Below are 20,579 nucleotides of genomic sequence, written 5' to 3'. Positions count from 1 at the left end.
TGGTGACGGCAGGCATACCCACTGACCTCAATTTGCTGTTGGCAAGAGCCTAGACATCATTCTAGTTAATTTCAAGGTTAATTTCCCACAAGATTGGTTCTGGCAAAGCAGCGATGTTACTTCGAGAGGAAACAGCCTGTTGCATAGACACAGAACATAAGCATAAAGATAGCAAGAAGCTAACAGGAAACAATGATCGTCTCGCATTTGTACTGAAAGTGAGATTGAGATTTGGACATACAATCATAAAGAACATAGAACAAAGAACAATGCAGGAACAGGCCATTCAGCCCACTATATCTCTCCTTACCATGATATCGAATTGAACCAGTCCTATCTGCCTACATACGGTCACTATCCCTATCTATTCATGAAACTAGTGGTGCGGCTCTTCAGGGTCTGGATGTCCTGCTTTGCGGTAGACTATAAGACCTACGAGCAGAATTAGGCCAGATTCTCTGGCTGAAAATGTTGCCCGTCAGATTTCTATTAAGTTTCTTCCCTCTCACAAACCTATCTCTTCTAATTTATCATTCCCCAACCCAGGGAAAATGGCTGCATGCACTCACCCTGCCAATGACCCTCATAATTTTATACCCCTCTCTAAGACCACAAGATATAGAAGCAGAATTAGGCCATTAGGCTGAACGAGTGCTCCGCTAATTCATCATGGCTGATCCGTTTCCCTTTCAGACCCAATCTCTTGCCTTCTCCCTGTCTCCCATCTGCCCTGACTGATCATGAAATGAACAACCTTTGCCTTAAATATACCCAATGACTTGACCTCCACAGCCACCGGTGGCAACGAATTCCACAGATTCACCACTCTAGCTAAAGAAGTTCCTCCTCCATTGCAGTGAGAAGAGGGTATGACCTGGGTGGTGGTGATCCTTGATGGTGAATGCAGCCTTGTGGCAGTCCATGGTAAGGAAGGGCTGTGTCCATGATGGGCTGGGCAGTGTCGGCCACCACTTGTGTCCCTTTCCTTTGGAATTTGTTATTCCAATTTGCCCAACGGAATGTGTAGAATTGTTAATGGTAGCAATTTGTCATCCATTAAAATGCCTGACTTCTTAAAATTTAAATACAAATTACTCAAAGGATGCTCCCTTATGACAGATTTCATTACATATCAATCAAGGATACCCATTAAAAATCCAAAAGGATCTTATTCCCTGGAGCAATGGAGAATAAGGGGAGATCTGATTGACGTGTACAAAATTAGGAAGTGTATAGATATGGTAAATTCATGCAGTCTTTTTCCACTGAGGTTGAGGGAGACTAGAACTAGTGGTTATGGCTCCTCCATAGAGAGAGTTAAGTGCACCAAGTTCCTTGGAGTTCGCATCATGGATGACCTCACCTTATCCCTTAATGTCACCTCCCTGAACAAGAAAGCACAGCAGTACCTCCACTTCCTAAGGAAATTGAGGCAAGCAAGGCTCCCACCCTCATTCTTACTGCATTTTATGGGAGCACCATTGAGAGCATCCTGACAAGTTGCATCTCCATCTGGTATGGGAGCAGTCGAGCATCGGACCGGAAGTCCCTACAAAGGACTGAGAGAATGGCTGAGAGGATCATAGGGATCACCCTACCATCCATCGGGGACATTTATCAGGAGCGCTCATATGCAGGGCCTTAAGTATCATTAAGGATCCCACCCATCCATCCAGCATCCTCTTTGACTTTCTACCATCAGGCAGGAGATTACAATGCATAAGGACAAGAACAGTCAGGATGAAAAACAGTTTCTTCCCTCAGGCCACTAGGTCTCTGAGCACCTTACTGCATCGCATTCAAAGTGTCACTGGTCAATCTGTTCTGTTCTTTACAATATTTAATTTATGCACTTTAGTTTGTTTATGTATAATCCATCTGTAGATTTTATCCTTACTTTCATAAGTTATCATGTGTTATGCGCTTTGCGTCCTGGTATGGAGAAAGTTTGATAGTATACATGTACAGTCGGCCCTCCTTATCCACGAGTTCCGCATGCGCGAATTTAACCAACCACAAATCGAGAAAACCTGGAAGTGCTCTTCCAGCAGTTGTTCAATCCTTTGATGGCACGAAGCCTCCGAGTCACCTGAGGGATAACAACGTGCCTACAACCACTGCAAGATTTTTTGGATGATGCAAAGAAAAAGAAGAGACAGCTTCCTATAACAATGTTTCTAACGAAAGCACCTGCAATTCTGAAGCCTCGACTTTCAATGCTTGGAGATCCTCAGCCCCCAACCTCCACAGTTCCTGACTTTAGTATTATTGAGCCTCCTCCAAAGCGTCCTTATTCCCTAAACAAGACAGTGTAACAACTACTGTACAGGGATTACAAATCTTACTCATCGTTCGATCATTGTTCGCCTCGCGTCTCGTTCGTTTGCTGCTTGTGTTGTGAGCGAGAGGAACATGTACTGTACAGTTTTTTTCTTGTCAATATTCCCTAAACATTAGAGTATAACAGCTGTTTACATAGCATTTACATTGTATTAGGTATTATAAGTAATCTAGAGATGATTTAAAGTATAGGGGAGGATGTGCATAGGTTATATGCAAATACTACACCATTTTATATAAGGGACTTGAGCATCCCACAGAGGTCCCTTGCGGATAAGGAGGGCCGACTGTATATAGTTCAATGACAATAAACTTGACTTGATGGGTTCAGGGTGAAAGGTGAATTGTTAAGTAGAGCAAGTGGTGGTGAGAGTGTGGAGCCAGTAGACGTGGTGGATGCAGGTTTGATTTCAACATTTAAGAGAAGTTTGGGTAAGTACAGGACTAGGCAGAATAATGGCTCAGTACAGACTGGATGGGCTGAAGGGTCTGTTTCTGTGCTGTAGTGCTCTGTGACTCCATTCATTGGGGAGAATCTTTCAGGAGGTCAAACTCCCAAGTTCCCTGCCTCTCATCAATTACTCATATCCCCTCTCTGAGTCCATTTTGCCTGCAGCTCTTTCAATTATTTTTGGCCCATTAACGTCAAATGAAAGAATACTATTGAGCCAGAGACTCACATCATCGTCTGAACTCATTTCACAGTGGATATTTGTCTGCAGCAATGAAGCAGGAGATATTCCATCTTTCTGTTCTGAGCCGTCTTTGTTGTAACCACAATGTGTCACACTACGACCCTCTTGTGACCTCTGATCCTAGAGTGTCCAACCCAACTGAACATTGTCATGGACTCATCTGGGGCGGCACGGTATAATGGCAGTCGGTGTAATACTATTACAGTGCCAGCGACCTAGGTTCAATTCCCACCGCTGTCTGTAAGGACTTTGTACATTCTTCCCAAGACTACAAGATTACGTGGGTTTCCTTCCCCATTCCAAAGGCATATGGGGTTTGGGTCGCAACAGTTTGCATTTCACTCCAGGTTTTGATGCTGTGATGTACTTTATATGTGACCAATAAAGCTAATGTCAGATGAGTGTTAGAATTTGGAGTGTTAGAATAGACAAAGACGGTAAAACAACAGACTATGGATGCCAACACAGCAGGTCTACAGCAATGCACACACAAAATACTGGAGGAACTCAGCAGGTCAGGCAGTTGCCCTTTCGGGCCGAGACCCTTCTTCAGGACTGGCAAGGAAGGGGGGGAAGACACCGGAATAAAAAGGCTGGGGGTGGGGGGGTAAGAAGGAGGATTGGCCGGAAGATGATAGGTGAAGCCAGGTGGGTGGGAAAGGTAAATGGCTGGAGAAGGAATCCAAAAGGAAAGGAGGGTGGGCCATTGGTGAAAGGGAAATAGGAATCTGATAAGAGAGAAGAGTGGACCAGGGAGAAAGGGAAGAAGGAATCCAATAGGAGAGGAGAGTGGAGAAAGGGGGGAAGGAAGGTAACCAGGGGGAGATAATATACAGGTGATGAGAGGTCTGAGTGGGGAATAGAGGTCGAAGAAGGGGGAGGAAATCTTACCAGAACGAGAAATTGATGTTCATACCATGAAGTGAAGGTTAACAGCAGGCCTACAACTCATTGACTCTCAGTGTACGCCTTTGGAATGTGTGAGGAGCACCCGGTGCAAGCACATACGCTCATGGTGAGAACGTACAAACTCCTGACGGACAGCAAGGGGAACCGAAAACCGATTGGAGATCACTGGCGTTGTAAAGTGATTGTGCTACCTGCTACCCTACTCTGCTGCCCCTGTACAACAGGATCAATTTACAATAGTGATTTAAACTACTAACCTGCATGTTTCTGGGACGTTGGAAGAAACCAGAGCATTCGGTAGAAAGGAGAGGTCACAGAAAATGTACAATCTTCATACAGTTATAACCGGAGATGAGGATTGTACCCAAGTTGCAGGAACTGTTCCACCCTAATGTTTTCATTGCATATGTTTAGTAGTGGATAGCATTTTCCCATATTCCATTGCTAATTCCACTCTTTTTCCAGGTCTCTGGGTTTCAATGAAGTTACTGTCTGGAGATCTGAAACAAATTCGCAAGGACCATCCTCATTTGGTGGACAGAAACACGGTGGTTGCGAGGAAAATGGGGTTTCCTGAGATCATCATGCCAGGTGAGATAACTGTGGACCTGGTTCTTGTTAGTTTTGGATTTGTTTTATTGTTGTCGCATGGACTGACATACAGTGAAAAACTTAACTTGCATAACGCAAGATAATTGTGTACCTCTAACAAATCTCCCCTCATTATCCAACACTCTTACGAATAAGGGAGTACAGAGAAGGTTCACCAGATTGATTCCTGGGATGGCAGGACTTTCATATGAAGAAAGACTGGATTGACTAGGCTTATACTCACTGGAATTTAGAAGATTGAGGGGGGATCTTATTGAAACATATAAAATTCTAAAGGGATTGGACAGGCTAGATGCAGGAAGATTGTTTCAGATGTTGGGGAAGTCCAGAACGAGAGGTCATAGTTTAAGGATAAAGGGGAAGCCTTTTAGGACCGAGATGAGGAAAAACTTCTTCACACAGAGAGTGGTGAATCTGTGGAATTCTCTGCCACAGGAAACAGTTGAGGCAGGTTCATTGGCTATATTTAAGAGGAAGTTAGATATGGCCCTTGTGGCTAAAGAGATCAGGGGGTATGGAGAGAAAGCAGGTACAGGGTTCTGAGTTGGATGATCAGCCATGATCATACTGAATGGCAGTGCAGGCTTGAAGGGCCGAATGGCCTACTCCTGCACCTATTTTCTATGTTTCTTTGTTTCTAAGTTCCTAACCTATTCAAACATTCCCCATAACTTCGGTCCTCAAGTCTTGGCAACATCCTTTTCTGCACTTTTTCAATCTTATTGACAATTTTCCTTTAGATAGGTGAACCAAACTGCAGACAATACTCAGACAGACAGACAGACATACTTTATTGATCTCGAGGGAAATTGGGTTTCGTTTTAGTCGTGCCAACCAAGATTAGTGTAGAAATATAACAATATAAAACCATAAATAATTAAATAATAATAAGTTAATCATGCCAAGTGGAAATAAGTCCAGGACCAGCCTATTGGCTCAGGGTGTCTGACACTCCGAGGGAGGAGTTGTAAAGTTTGATGGCTACAGGCAGGAATGACTTCCTATGACGCTCAGTGTTACATCTCAGTGTAATGAGTCTCTGGCTGAATGTACTCCTGTGCCTAGCCAGTACATTATGGAGTGGATGGGAGACATCGTCCAAGATGGCATGCAACTTGGACAGCATCCTCTGACCACCGTCAGAGAGTCCAGTTCCACCCCCACAACATCACTGGCCTTACGAATGAGTTTGTTGATTCTGTTGGTGTCTGCTACCCTCAGCCTGCTGCCCCAGCACACAAAAGCAAACATGATAGCACTGGCCACCACAGACTCGTAGAACATCCTTAGCATGGTCCGGCAGATGTTAAAGGACCTCAGTCTCCTCAGGAAATAGAGACGGCTCTGACCCTTCTTGTAGACAGCCTCAGTGTTCTTTGACCAGTCCAGTTTATTGTCCATTCGTATCCCCAGGTATTTGTAGTCCTCCACCATGTCCACACTGACCCCTTGGATGAAAACAGGGGTCAGTGGTGCCTTAGCCCTCCTCAGGTCCACCACCAGCTCCTTAGTCTTTTTCACATTAAGCTGCAGATGATTCTGCTCACACCATGTGACAAAGTTTCCCACCGTAGCCCTGTACTCAGCCTCATCTCCCTTGCTGATGCATCCAACTATGGCAGAGTCATCAGAAAACTTCTGAAGATGGCAAGACTCTGTGTTGTAGTTGAAGGTGTAGATGTAGATTCCAAATTAGGCCTTACAAATTCAATCTACCATCTCACCTCCTGAACTTAGTTCCCAGATCCCTCTGTTCTACTGCTGCTCATTGTCTAAGTTCTACCTAGTTTGTCTCCCAAAGTGTAAGATCTTATACTTGTCTGCATTAAATTCTAGCTGCCATTTTTCAGCCCATCTTTCTGGCTGGTCCAGATTCTGCTGAAGGCTTTGACATTCTTCCACACTGTCTACTAAGCCTCTAACTTTGGTGTTATCCAGAAATTTGCTAATCCATTTTACTACATTATCATCGAGATCATTGATATAGGCGACAAAGATGAATGGATCCAGCACCGATTTCTACAGCACACCACTAGTCACATGCCTCCAGTCAAAGAGGCAGCCATTTACTTCCACTTGCTGGCTTCGCCCATGAGGACAATGTGTAATTCAATTTACTACCTCAACTTGAATGCTAAGTGACTAAACCTTCTTGATCAACCTCCCATGTGGGGCCTGGTCAAATGCCCTGCTAAAGCCCATGTAGACAACACTTACTACCTTCCCTTCATCAACTTTCTGGGTGACTTCCTTGAAAAACTCTGTAGGATTGGTTGTGCAGGTTGATTGAAGATCTGTATGTTTGAAGGGAAGTAACTGTTCTTGAACCTGGTGGTGTGGGACTTTAGGCTTCAGTACCGCCTGCTCAATGGCAACTGTGAGAAGAATAGTAGTGAGGTAGAGGTAACTCACATGAGAAGTAGAGAAAGAGATGTAGATGAATACTGTGTCCATTCAACTTGAACCAAGCTGTGAGATATATAGATCTACAGAACACTGTAGCACAGAAATAGGCCTATCAGCTCACCTATTTCATGCTGAACTACTAACCTGCCTCGTCCTATTAACCTGCACCTGGACAATAGTCTTCCACACCCCTCCCATCCATGAGCATATCCAATCTTCTCTTAAACGCTGAAATCGAACTGGTATCCACCATGTCCGCTGGCAGTTTGATCCACGCTTGCACTGCCCTCTGAGTATACAAGTTGCCTCTGGTTCCCCTAAAATATTTCACCCTTTTTAACCTATGGTCTCCCCCAATCTCGATGGAAAAGGCCTGCTTGTATTTACCCTGTCTATACACCTCATAATTTTATATACCTCTGCCAAATCTCTCCTTCTTCTTCAGTACTCCAGGGAATAAAGCGCTAGCCTATTCAACCTTTCCCGATACCTTGGATGGTTATGGTCTGAAAGCGACGTTTTTCACACAGAGGGTGGTAGTGGTGATCATATGACAAACAATCTTTTAATGCAGCTTTTACAAGAGCACATCTCAAATGGTCCATTAGTGGTGCTCCAGATTGGAAAAGAGGAATGACACCATGTCAGGAGGGTGTGTTATATTATAATAGTTACTAAAATCAGCAAGTGGGGCCTTTTGGAACTTGTCAGAGGGTTTGAGATAGAGTGAGCAGTCGCTTGTTTGGAGGATTGAGCACAAGCTTTAAAAAGTGACCAGGGCTTTTTGGAAGCCTGGATTAGACAGTATGCCTTATGAGAAAAGGCTGAGCGAGTTAGGGCTTTCCTCTTTGGAAAGGAAGAGGCTGAGAGATGACCTGACAGAAGTGTTTAAAATGGTAAGAGTAGACAAAAAATGCCTTTATTTTTCCTTTTTTTTGGACTTTGATATATTTTTGGTCTCAATCACATCACAGGCAACCCCACTGTTCTGCAACCCTTCCGCCTTGAAACCAGATGCTTCTTTTCCAATTCTTCACAATTTAGACAGGAGGTCACAGACCTGAGCATGAACTCTTTTTACCTCCATACACTCCACCTGATCTGCTGAGGATTTTCTAGGATTTTCCGCATTTTATTCAAGTTCCCAAATAATTCTGGTTAACATTCTTTATCTTATGAAGCAGGCTTGGGTGACCTAGGGCTTTTCTCTCTGGAGTGAAGGTGGATGAGAGATGACTTTGATATTGTGAAAGATGATAAGAGGCACAGAGAGAGTGGAAATAGCTAATGTGAGGAGGCATATTCTAAGATGATTGTGTAGGAGGTCAGTCAGGGGTAATATTGTTCATGGTGAGTGCATGAAACACCCTATGGTGGTAGAGTCAGATCCCTTAGGGGCATTTAAGAAACTCTTAGATAGGCATATGGATGATGGGAAAATGGAGGGCGTTCTAGGAGGGAAGAGTTAGATTGATCTTTGAGTAGGTTAAATGGTCGGTACAACATTGTGGGCTGAAGGGTCATTACTGGATTGTCAGGTTCAATGTTCTATGGAGCAAAGTCACAATCCTAAATCTATGAAGCATCTTAAAACAGTAAATACTAATATTGAATGAGAACCAAAATGCATACCTTGACAGAAGACTTATTTGTCATTTTATTGACATTATTGATTGTCAATCACATTTAAAAAATGAGCTTGAAATTTTCCTTTAATTTAGGAACTTCCTCAACCATGAGATGAAATCAGCTTTAAGGTAGTTACAAGTAATGACCAAAATAAACTAACTCCTTCATAGACTCTTAAAGTGACGTTCTCATTGCTGAGTTGGAAGGTTCAAGTCTTATTTAAGGGATTTGAACCATAAGACCAAAAGACATAGGAGTAGAATTAGCCCATTCAGCCCATTGAGTCTGCTCCGCATTCCGTCATGGCTGATACATTATCCCTCTCAACCCCATTCTGCTGCCTTCTCCCTGCAACCTTTGACACTGTTTCTAATCAAGAACCTATCAACCTCCACTTTAAATATACCCAATGACTTGGCCTTCCACATCCATCTGTAGCAACGAATTCCACAGATTCGCCATTCTTTAGCAAAAGAAATGTATCCTCATCTCTGCTCTAAAGGACTGTCCTTGTATTAATCCTTCCCATTCTAGCTGGCACAGATAGCAGGTTGTTCCTTCTTTCAGGTTAGATTTGGACAGACAGACAGACATACTTCATTGACCAATGCCTCTACCTTCTGAGGACACTGAAGAGAGCTGGACTACGTGTACCCATACTCACATCCTTCTACAGATACACAGTGTCTCCACAAGGTACAGAAACTGCACTGCAGTGGATAGAAAGGCTCTACAATGAGTAATCAAAATTGTCCAACACATGACCAACACATACAGAAAGGTGCCATAGAAAGGCCAGCATCATTTTGAAGGATCTCACCTACTGCTTATGGACTGTTTGTCCCACTTCCATCAGTGGTGAGGTTCCACAGCAAGACTAGAGTCAAAAACATTTCCTTTCCCCAAGCAGTAAGGCTGATCGACACTTCCTCTCACTAATTCATCCCTTGACCACTACTGTATCATTTCATGTCAGAGTCACCTTGTGTATCAATACTCATGTATGCAGTGTCAATGTATGTACGTATAATTAGTTTATGTATTGTTAACTTATGTATTTATATTTATTGTGCTCTTTATTTTGAGGAGACCATAACTGTAGTTTTCTATACAGGATTAGTTGTCCTGTTTTTGAAAAAAATCATCATTAAACTGGTGAGAGTACAGGGAAAAATTACAAGGATGCATTCAGGAGTCAGGGCCTGAGTTGTAAGGGAAAGGTCAGGCAGGCTCGGATTTTTTTTTCTTGGAGCTTAGGACATCCAGGGGCGACGCTACAGGCTTGTATAAAATCATGAATAACATAGCTTCTCAGGGAAGGGTAACTAAAAACCGGAAGGCATAATTTTATGCAGAGACATGAAAGAATTAAAGTGGACCTATGGGAGCAACTTCTTTATGTAGATGGTTGTGAACATACGGAATGAACTGCCAGCTCACAATGGCCACAATGATGGCATTTAAAAATTGATTGATAAGCATATGGATAGGAGAGGTTTCAAGGAATATGGACCAAGCACTGACAATTGGATAACCTTGGTGTGGCACCATGACAGTTGTGGATGAGTTGGGCTAAAGGGCCTGTTCCCATGTTGTATCACTCTGTTTGAATTGGTAGATAGAAAAATTATCTATCATAAGCACAAGAGATTCTGCAGATGCTGCAAATCCCAAATCAACGCACACAAAATGCTGGAGGGACTCAGCAGGTCAGACAGCATCTACGGAAAAGAATAAAGAGTTGATGTTTCGAGCTGAGACCCTTCATCAGGACTAGAAAGCGAGGGGGAAAAGTCAGAATAAGAAGATGGTGGGAGGGGAAGGAGTCCAAGCTGACAGGTCAGATTGAAGCCAGGTAAGGGGGGAAGTAGGTGGATAGGGGAGAGGGATAAAGAAGCTGTGAGGTGATTGGTGGAAAAGGTGAAGGATTGAAGAAGAAGGAATCTGATTGGAGAGGAGAGTGGCCCATGGGAGAAAGGGAAGGGGGAGACACCAGAGGGAAGTGATAGGAAGGTGAGGAGAAGGGAAAAGAGAAGAGGGGAACCGGAATGTGAACTAGAAGAAGAGAGAAAGAGGAGTGGAAAAAAAATTATCGATCACATCACTAATGAAACTTTACTGATCTTATTCAGATTATACGTAGAGGCAGGTAAATTGCAGCATTTTGCTCTGGAACTGCCTGTATTTACTTTCAAGCATTGTGTTGTGGGATTTTGCCATGCACCTTTGGTTTCCATAGAGCAGTCTCTGCCCTTCAGGGAGCACTTTATTAACTGTCCAATTCCTGAATGGGGTAAGAGATCTGATATCAATGCAGATGAAGAAATGTTGAAGCAAGCTCTAAGTAGCCTCTGAGTAATGCCGTTTATTCTGCTCCCTCCTGCTGTTTTTGTTGTTGTTCCCAAAATACCCACCATGTTCCCTCATGTAATCATGACTCATCTTCATTATGTGCCATGTCGCATGATGTGGGTCATCGTGGTCTTTCCATGACCATGATTGTTCTTGGCAATTTTTTCTACAGAAACTGTTTGCAATTGCCTTCTGGGCAGTGTCTTTACAAGACGGGTGACCCCAGCCATTATCAATACTCTTCAGAGATTATCCGCCTGGTGTCAGCGGTCGTGTAACCAGGACTTGTGATATGCACCAGCTGGTTATACAACCATTTACTACCTTTTCCCAAGGCTTCATGTGATCCTGATCTGGAGGTGAGGGAGGCCAAACGGATGCTACACCTTGTCCACAGGTAAACTGCAGGTTAGCATAGGGAAGGAGGGCCTTACACTTCCTTTGGTAGAGATGTATCTCTACCCTCCACCCAAATATGACTACCCTTAGCAAAAGGAAAAAACATGCATTTATAGAACACACTCTCAAAGCATTAAGTAGTCAACAAGTCAGGTGGCATCTGTGAGGAGAGAAGCAGAGTCATCATTGTCTGCCAATGGTCTGATGAAAACAACCATCCACCTGAATTGTTACCTCTGTGTGTCTCTCTATAGACAGTGCCTGACCTACTCAGCATTTACAGGATTTTTTTTGTTTTACCTATAAAAATAAATTCAATAGCCATACTCACTGCTTCCAACCCTAGTGTCAAATGCAGTTCATGCTACAACAGGGTTAGCGAACCATTTTGGATATTGCAAGATTGTGTAGACTGATTTACAATTATGGAATATCTGGGTGGCACTCACAAGATGCTGGAGAACTCATGATTTTAGGCAGCATCTATGGAAATGAATGAAGAGTCGATGTTTCAGGCCAAGACCCTTCATCAGGACTCATGAGTGGTCTAGGCTTGAAACATTGACTCTTTATTCCTCTCCATAGACAGTGCCTGACTTCCTCCAGCATTTTGTGTGTATTACTCTGGATTTTCAGCATCTACAGAATCTCTTCTGTTTATGTACAGGGCTTCTTTTTACTCTAAAAAATAATTTATGTTTACCTCAACAGAGATTATTCAAGTCTCCTCTGAACTGGAGGATTTCTGGTTGAAAAACTCTGATGAATAGGGTTCCTTTCTCACAAAGAGTGAAACATTGAAACTCAGCACTGAATTGTGTTCTTTTCCATAACCCAGGTGATGTCCGCAACGATATTTATGTCACCCTGGTTCAAGGAGAGTTTGATAAACAGAACAAGACCACCCAGAAGAATGTTGAGGTCACGATGTGTGTCTGTGACGAAACTGGAGAGGTAATCCCGGTAAGTAACATTGACTCCACACAAGGCCCGGGTAAGGACAATGCCACAAAAGAGAAAATCCAGCTGTCATTCCCTGACAATCAAGGGTATCAGGATCCTTGAATTCTCTGCTATCAATATCCTAAGATTACCATTGACAAAACTGGATTGTCCATCCATCTATCTATCTATCTATCTTTCTTTCTTTTTCTTTCTTTCTTTCTTTCTTTTTCTTTCTTTCTTTCATTCTTGTCATAGAGTCATAGAGAAGTACAGCACAGAAACGGGCCCTTCAGCCCATCTAGTCCATGCCAGAAGCATTTAAGCTGCCTGCTCCCATCAACCTGCACTGGGACCATAGCCCTCCATACACCTACCATCCATGTCCCTATCCAAACTTTGCTTAAATGTTGAAATCGAGCTTGCATGAACCACTTGTATTGGCAGCTCATTCCACACTCTCATGACTCTCTGAGTGAAGAAGTTTTCCCTCATGTTCCCCTTAAGCTTTTCACCTTTCACCCTTTACCCGTGACTTTTGGTTGTACTCCCACCCAGCCTCTGTGGAAAAAGCCTGTGCTTACATTTACTCTATCTATACCCCTCACAATTTTGTATACTTCTATCAGTTCTCTAATCCATCACTCTGTCTATCCATTCATTCATTCATTCATTCATTCATCTATCTGTTTATTTAGAGAATCAGCAAGGAACAGGCCCTTCTGGCCCAACGAGCCACACCACCTAGCAACCCACCGATTGAACACCAGCCTATTCACAGGACAGTTTACAATGACCAATCAACTAGCCAGTATGTCTTTGGACCATGGCAAGAAATTCGAGCACCCCGGGGAAACCCACACAGTTTATGGGTAGAATCCTTACAGATGGTGTCGGAATTGAACTCTGAACTCCGGAACACCCTGAGCTCTAATAGCATCCTGCTAACCGCTACGTTATGTGGCACTCTTATATATACGCATTGTGGCTGCAAGAGTAGGTCAGGATCTGGGAATCTTGTGTTGAGTAACTCTCTTCCTAACTCTCCAATTTCTGTCCACCATCTACAAAGCTCATGTCAGGACTGTGATGGAACAATCTGCTCTTACCTCAATATTTATAACATGAAAGAAGCTCAAAACCAAACAGGACACAGTAGCCCACTTGATAGGCACCCCATCCACGGCCATTCACTCACTCCACCACCAGTCTACGGTAGCAGCAGATTGTACTGTCTACATGATGCACTGTAGCAACCGACCGAGACTCCTAATACAACACCTTCCAAGCCCACCACTTCTACCAGCTGGAAGATAGAGTAACAAAAACATGGGTAACATCACCATCTGGAAGTTGTCCTCCAAACCACACACCTTCCTGCCTTCGAAATAAGTCCCTCTTCCTTTGCAGTTGCTGGGTTGGAATCGTGGTATTGTCTTCCTGAAGCATTATGCTACACCTTTTTAGCTTATCTGAATCCACTGTAATTTTATAAACTTCTGTTAAGTTCTCCGTCAGTCTTCAATGTTCCAGAAAAAAAATAATCCAAATTTGTCCAACCTTTTTTTATCGATAATACATTCCAGTTCCTGGTGAATGAGGAAGAAGGTACAGGAGCCTCAGGACACTCACCACCAGATTAAGGAACACATGTTACCCCTCAACCATTGTGCACTTGAACCCAAAAGGATACCTTCCTCATCCCATCACTGAACTGTTCCCCCAATTTAGTACTCACTTTCAAGGTCTCTTCCTCTCATGTTCTCAATGTTTATTGCTTATTTTTAAATTATTATTATTATTATTACTTTTTTCTTTGTGTTTGCAGAGTTTGTTGTCATTTGCACACTGGTTGTTCGTCTGTCCTGTTGGATCAATCCTGTTGTTGTCCATCCTATTGATTCTATTATATTTCTTGTATTTACTGAGCATGCCTGCAAGAAACTATATCTTCGGGTTGTATATGGTGACGTACTGTATATACGTAATTTCATAACAAGTTCACTTCGAACTTTGCATCTCTTCTGTAGCCACTCTAAAGCCCTTCATCCCCCCTATAGTATTGTGAGCAGAAATACATACAATACTCTCAATGTGGCCTCAATCGCGTGGTATACGTGAGTCATGACCCCCAACTTTTCCACTAAATGCCCTGACCAATGAGTGCAAGCAGGCCGCATGCCTTCTTTATCATCCTGTCCACTGACGGTACTACTTTCACCTTCAATCCAAGATCCCTCTGTACCAATTGGAATTAGTTTATTATTGTCACATGTACTGAGATACAGTCTTGTTTACTGTCATACAGGTAGGATCATTGCATAGAGAATTACAGTAAAACATTAACAATGCAGAATAAGGTGTAAAAGCTGCTGAGAAAGTGCAGTGTAGATAAACGATGAGGTGCAACATGATGATGATGATATAGATTGTAAGGACAAGAGCCCATCTCATCATGCTATGGAACTCATTAATTGGTTGATAAACCGACAGCCAATTACCAATTACATTACTGTGTGAATGGAGTCCAAGGGTGACATATTGTCTTCCTGGTTGTGTACATCGGTCTGATGCTTGTTACTGAGCTTGCAGCTGGAGATCTGCGTCATTGATCAACAGACCAGTTTGACTATCAGCTAGCATCTAGGAGGGATTCTTTTGCCTCTCCCTGCGTTCTTTTCCAATCTTCTTCCCTTCCTTCCTTTCTTGTCCTCATGAAGCGTCTTGCCAACCTGCTGGTTCCTCCCCCATTCTCTGTGTGTTGCTCAAGATCTCCAGCACCTGCAGAATCGCTCGTGTCTATGTTGGGGATCTTTTAAACTCTATTTGCTGATGGAATGTGGACAATCACCAGCAACGTCAGTTTTTATTGCCCATCTCTTATTGCCCCTAAATTGAGGAGGCAAATAAATGTAGAAGTAGATTTGATGGACTGAACGGCCCAGATCTGTTCCTATGTCATGGTCTTGGCTAAAACATCTTGATAAAACTTGGATAAATCTTGATAATGCTAATGTGGAGAGCGCATTTGCTGGAACCTGGCATCAAGACAAAGCAGCTGGTGGAACTTAGTGGGTTGAGTAGCATCAATGGGGTGGAAAGGATTGTTTTGGCCCAAAATGTCAACAATTCTTCCCTCACAGATACTGCTCAACCTCCAGTAGATTGTTTTTCTTCTCCGTAATGGCAATACAGAATAACGGGACAGTTGTAAAAGAGAGACACAGGAGACTAAGAGATGGCAGATACTGGAATCTGAAGTGACAGATGGTGTGCTGCAGGAACTCAATGGGTCAGACAGCGCCTGTGAAGGGAAATGGGCCGTCAAAGTTTCAGATCAAAATCGTTCACCTGGAAATTCACTCTGCTGAACTGCAGTGCAATATTCCACACTTGGAGCATTGTGTTCAGATCTGGGCGCCTCATTATAGGAACGATGTGGAAGCTTTATGGAGGGTGCTGAGGAGACTTATAAGGATACTGGGGGCATTGTGGATAGTGTGGAGGGCTGTCAGAGGTTACAGCGGGACATTGATAGGATGTAAAACAAGGCTGAGAAGTGGCAGATGGAGTTCAACCCAGGTAAGTGTGAACTGGTTCATTTTGGTAGGTCCAAAATGATGGCAGAATATAGTATTAGTGGTGAGACTCTTGGCAGTGTGGAGGATCTGAGGGATCTTGGGGTCCGAGTCTATAGGACGCTCAAATCAGCTGCGCAGGTTGGCTCTATGGTTAAGAAGGCATGCGGTGTATTGGCCTTCATCAATCGTGGAATTGAGCTTAGGAGCCAAGAGATAATGTTGCAGCTACATAGGACCTTGGTCAGACCCCACTTGGAGTACTGTGCTCAGTTCTGGTCACCTCACTACAGGAAGGATGTGGAAACCATAGAAAGGGTGCAGAGGAGATTTACAAGGATGTTGTCTGTCGGGGAGCATGCCTTATGATAATAGGTTGAGTGAACTCTGCCTTTTCTCCTTGAGAGGTGAGCTGATAGAGGTGTATAAGATGATGAGAGGCATTGATCGTGTGGATAGTCAGAGGCTTTTTCCCAGGGCTGAAATGGTTGCCACAAGAGGGCACAGGTTTAAGGTGCTTGGGAGTAGGTACAGAGGAGATGTCAGGGGTAAGTTTTTTACTCAGAGAGTGGTGAGTGCATGGAATGGGCTGCCGGCAACGGTGGTGGAGGTGAATACGATAGGGTCTTTTAAGAGACTTTTGGATAAGTACATGGAGCTTAGAAAAATAGAGAGCTATGGGTAACCCTAGTAATCTCTAAGGTAGGGACAACTTTATGGGCTGAAGGGCCTGTATTGTGCTGTAGGTTTTCTATGTTTCTATGTTTCTATTGGAGAGCACGTCTTATGAGGTTAGGTTGATTAACTTAGGGCTTTTCTCTTTGGCGTGACCTGATAGAGATGTTCAAAGTGATGAGGCATGGATAGAATAGATAGCCAGAGTCTATTTCCCAGGGAGAAACTGGCTAATACGAGGGGGCATAATTTTGAGTTGATTGGAAGAAAACATGGGGAGATTTCAGAGGTAAGTTTTTACACAGAAAGTGGTGGGTGGTTGGAACATCCTGCCAGGGGTGGTGATAGAGGCAGATACATTAGGGGCATTTAAGAAACTCTTAGTTAAGCACATGGATGATAGAAAAATGGAGGGCTATGTAGGAGGGAAGGACGAGATTGGTCTTAGAGAAGGTTAAGTAATTGGCATAATGTCATGAGCCGAATTACCTCGTTGGATTAGACTGTATTTTCTTTGCAGTTTAACAATTTATCCTGTTAATACTATTTTACTCGCTATCCTGTAACTGCTTACATAAACGTAATTGTTTGGTATGTTTCCTAGTAAATAAATGTCACAGTTTGTCTATACAATTGTTTAGTGTGTCGCCTCGTGACTCACACTACCTTCTCTATCCAGTGCAGTTTCTTGCTAGTTCTGAATAAGTTCTCTAGTATCACATTATTTGAATAGGGGCTATCTGCTTGATTAACTCTTATCTACATATTTACATATCTATATATGAACACTTTGGCCCGCCATCTTTATTTCTTTTTTCCCTTCCCCTACTAGTCTTCTGTCCCCTATCTGTTTCCAATTCTTTTTGTTCTATTAGCACTTAATGAAACGATCGTGAAGCAACATTTTGTCCCTCTTTATTGACTTCCAAATGGACCTTGGATCAAAAACATCAGAATCCAATAGCCTGTACTGTATTGTGCTGTAATGTTTTATAAAACTACCCCCCCCCCCCCGACCATTACCCATGTACCCTCCTATCTGTGCTCTGGACTTCTACAACCCTCTGACTCAAGGGTTCAAAGCAGAGTCACAGAGATGCAGTTAACATTGGTGAAGAACTTTATCACATGGCCTGAACATGGGAGAAAGCTGGTTTATTTCCTCAGAGTTGTCAATCTCCTCTTTCCTGCGAAAGGAAGAAAGGTATCACCTGCTCTAAAGGGATATTATCTCTCAGAGCATTTAGTCCGTATTAACATATAACCTGTCGTCTCCTGTAACCAATGTAATTTTTACAGCTTCACAAGAACATCACACTCTGCTTTTTAAAAAGGTAATCAGTTTTATGTCCTACTCTGGTCCGTGCACCAGCATGAGATGGAACTTTTATCTGAAGACAAGGGCCAAGCACAATTAATCATTATTTGAAAGCAGGGCTTTGTGGAAATTGCTGCTCTAACTATTTTACTCTCTCTTCTGGTGTTTAGAATGCGATATGCCAGGGGGCTGGAGACAAGCCTGTCACTCACTACCAGTCTGTGGTGTACTACCAGATGAAGCAACAGCGCTGGATGGAGACGGTCAAGGTCAGTGTGAAGTTCATGTTAACTCCATCCATTGTTCCATGTCATGACAATAGGTGAAACGAGCTGGGGCGTTTCTCTTTGGAGCAAAGGAAGATGAGAAGTGACTTGATAGAATATTCAGGAGGGATAGACAGGAAAGAAAAGGAGGTGGGGTAGCATTGCTGGTTAGAGAGGAGACTAATGCAATAGAAAGGAAGGACATTAGCCTGGAGGATGTGGTATCGATATGGGGAGAGCTGCATAACATTAAGGGGCAGAAAACGCTGGTGGGAGTTGTGTACAGGCCACCTAACAGTAGTAGTGAGGTTGGGGATGGCATTAAACAGGAAATTAGAAATGCGTGCAATAAAGGAACAACAGTTATAATGGGTGACTTCAATCTACATATAGATTGGGTGAACCAAAGGGTGCTGAGGAAGAGGATTTCTTGGAATGTATGCGGGATGGTTTTCTGAACCAACATGTCGAGGAACCAACTAGAGAGCAGGCCATTCTAGATTGGGTATTGAGCAATGAGGAAGGGTTAGTTATCAATCTTGTCATGCAAGGCCCCTTGGGTAAGAGTGACCATAATATGGTGGAATTCTTCATTAAGATGGAGAGTGAAATAGTTAATTCAGAAACAAAGGTTCTGAACTTAAAGAAGGGTAACTTTGAAGGTATGAGACGTGAATTAGTTAAGAGACTGGCAAATGATACTTAAAGGGTTGACGGTGGATATGCAATGGCAAGCATTTAAAGATCGCATGGACGAACTACAACAATTGTTCATCCCAGTTTGGCAAAAGAATAAACCAGGGAAGGTAGTGCACCCATGGATGACAAGGGAAATTAGGGATAGTATCAAGTCCAAAGAAGAAACATATAAATTAGCAAAAAAAAGCGGCACACCTGAGGACTGGGAGAAATTCAGAGACCAGCAGAGGAGGACAAAGGGCTTAATTAGGAAAGGGAAGAAAGAATATGAGAGAAAGCTGGCAGGGAACATAAAAACTGACTGTAAAAGCTTTTATAGATATGCGAAAAAAAGATTGGTCAAGACAAATGTAGGTCCTTTACAGTCAGAAACAGGTGAATTGATCATAGGGAACAAAGACATGGCAGACCAATTGAATAACTACTTTGGTTCTGTCTTCACTAAGGAGGACATAAATAATCTTCCAGAAATAGTAAGGGACTGAGGGTCTAGTGAGATGGAGGAACTGAGGGAAATACATGTTAGTAGGGAAGTGGTGTTAGGTAAATTGAAGGGATTAAAGACAGATAAATCCCCAGGGCCAGATGGTCTGCATCCCAGAGTGCTTAAGGAAGTAGCCCAAGAAATAGTGGATGCATTAGTGATAATTTTTCAAAACTCCTTAGATTCTGGATTGGTTCCTGAGGATTGGAGGGTGGCTAATGTAACCCCACTTTTTAAAAAAGGAGGGAGAGAGAAACCAGGGAATTATAGACCGGTTAGTCTGACATCGGTGGTGGGGAAAATGCTAGAGTCGGTTATCAAAGATGTGATAACAGCACATTTGGAAAGAGGTGAAATCATTGGACAAAGTCAGCATAGATTTGTGAAAGGAAAATAATGTCTGACGAATCTTAGAGTTTTTTGAAGATGTAACTAGTAGAGTGGATAGGGGAGAGCCAGTGGATGTGGTATATTTAGATTTTCAAAAGGCTTTTGACAAGGTCCCACACAGGAGATTAGTGTGCAAACTTAAAGCACACGGTATTGGGGGTATGGTATTGATGTGGATAGAGAATTGGTTGGCAGATAGGAAGCAAAGAGTGGGAGTAAATGGGACCTTTTCAGAATGGCAGGCAGTGACTAGTGGGGTACCACAAGGCTCAGTGCTGGGACCCCAGTTGTTTACAATATAAAAATTAATGATTTAGACGAGGGAATTAAATGCAGCATCTCCAAGTTTGCGGATGACATGAAGCTGGGCGGCGGTGTTAGCTGTGAGGAGGATGCTAAGAGGATGCAGGGTGACTTGGATAGGTTAGGTGAGTGGGCAAATTCATGGCAGATGCAATTTAATGTGGATAAATGTGAGGTTATCCACTTTGGTTGCAAGAACAGGAAAACAGATTATTATCTGAATGGTGGCCAATTAGGAAAAGGGGAGGTGCAACGAGACCTGGGTGTCATTGTACACCAGTCATTGAAGGTGGGCATGCAGGTACAGCAGGTGATGAAAAAGGCAAATGATATGTTGGCATTCATAGCAAAAGGATTTGAGCACAGGAGCAGGGAGGTTTTACTGCAGTTGTACAAGGCCTTGGTGAGACCGCACCTAGAGTATTGTGTGCAGTTTTGGTCCCCTAATCTGAGGAAAGACATTCTTGCCATAGAGGGAGTACAAAGAAGGTTCACCAGATTGATTCCTGGGATGGCAGGACTTTCATATGAAGAAAGACTGGATCGACTTGGCTTATACTCACTAGAATTTAGAAGATTGAG

At 43.1% G+C, this 20,579-nt stretch overlaps 1 protein-coding gene across 1 annotated transcript in view; it reads left to right on the top strand.

Moving 5' to 3' along the window:
* The window catches only part of LOC140726138 (dedicator of cytokinesis protein 2-like), a 1,234,790-nt gene that overhangs the window by 277,297 nt on the left and 936,914 nt on the right, over nt 1-20,579 (top strand). Inside the window, exons 13-15 of the mRNA XM_073042110.1 lie at nt 4,410-4,535; nt 12,181-12,305; nt 18,026-18,124. Coding sequence (XP_072898211.1) covers nt 4,410-4,535; nt 12,181-12,305; nt 18,026-18,124 — 350 coding nt within the window. The remainder of the gene's footprint in view (nt 1-4,409; nt 4,536-12,180; nt 12,306-18,025; nt 18,125-20,579) is intronic.

The sequence above is a fragment of the Hemitrygon akajei genome, chromosome 4 (genome assembly GCF_048418815.1).
Source record: "Hemitrygon akajei chromosome 4, sHemAka1.3, whole genome shotgun sequence".
Taxonomy (NCBI): Eukaryota; Metazoa; Chordata; class Chondrichthyes; order Myliobatiformes; family Dasyatidae; genus Hemitrygon; species Hemitrygon akajei.
Note: the sequence above shows the minus strand (reverse complement) of the source record. Positions and strands in the feature narration are given on the sequence as shown.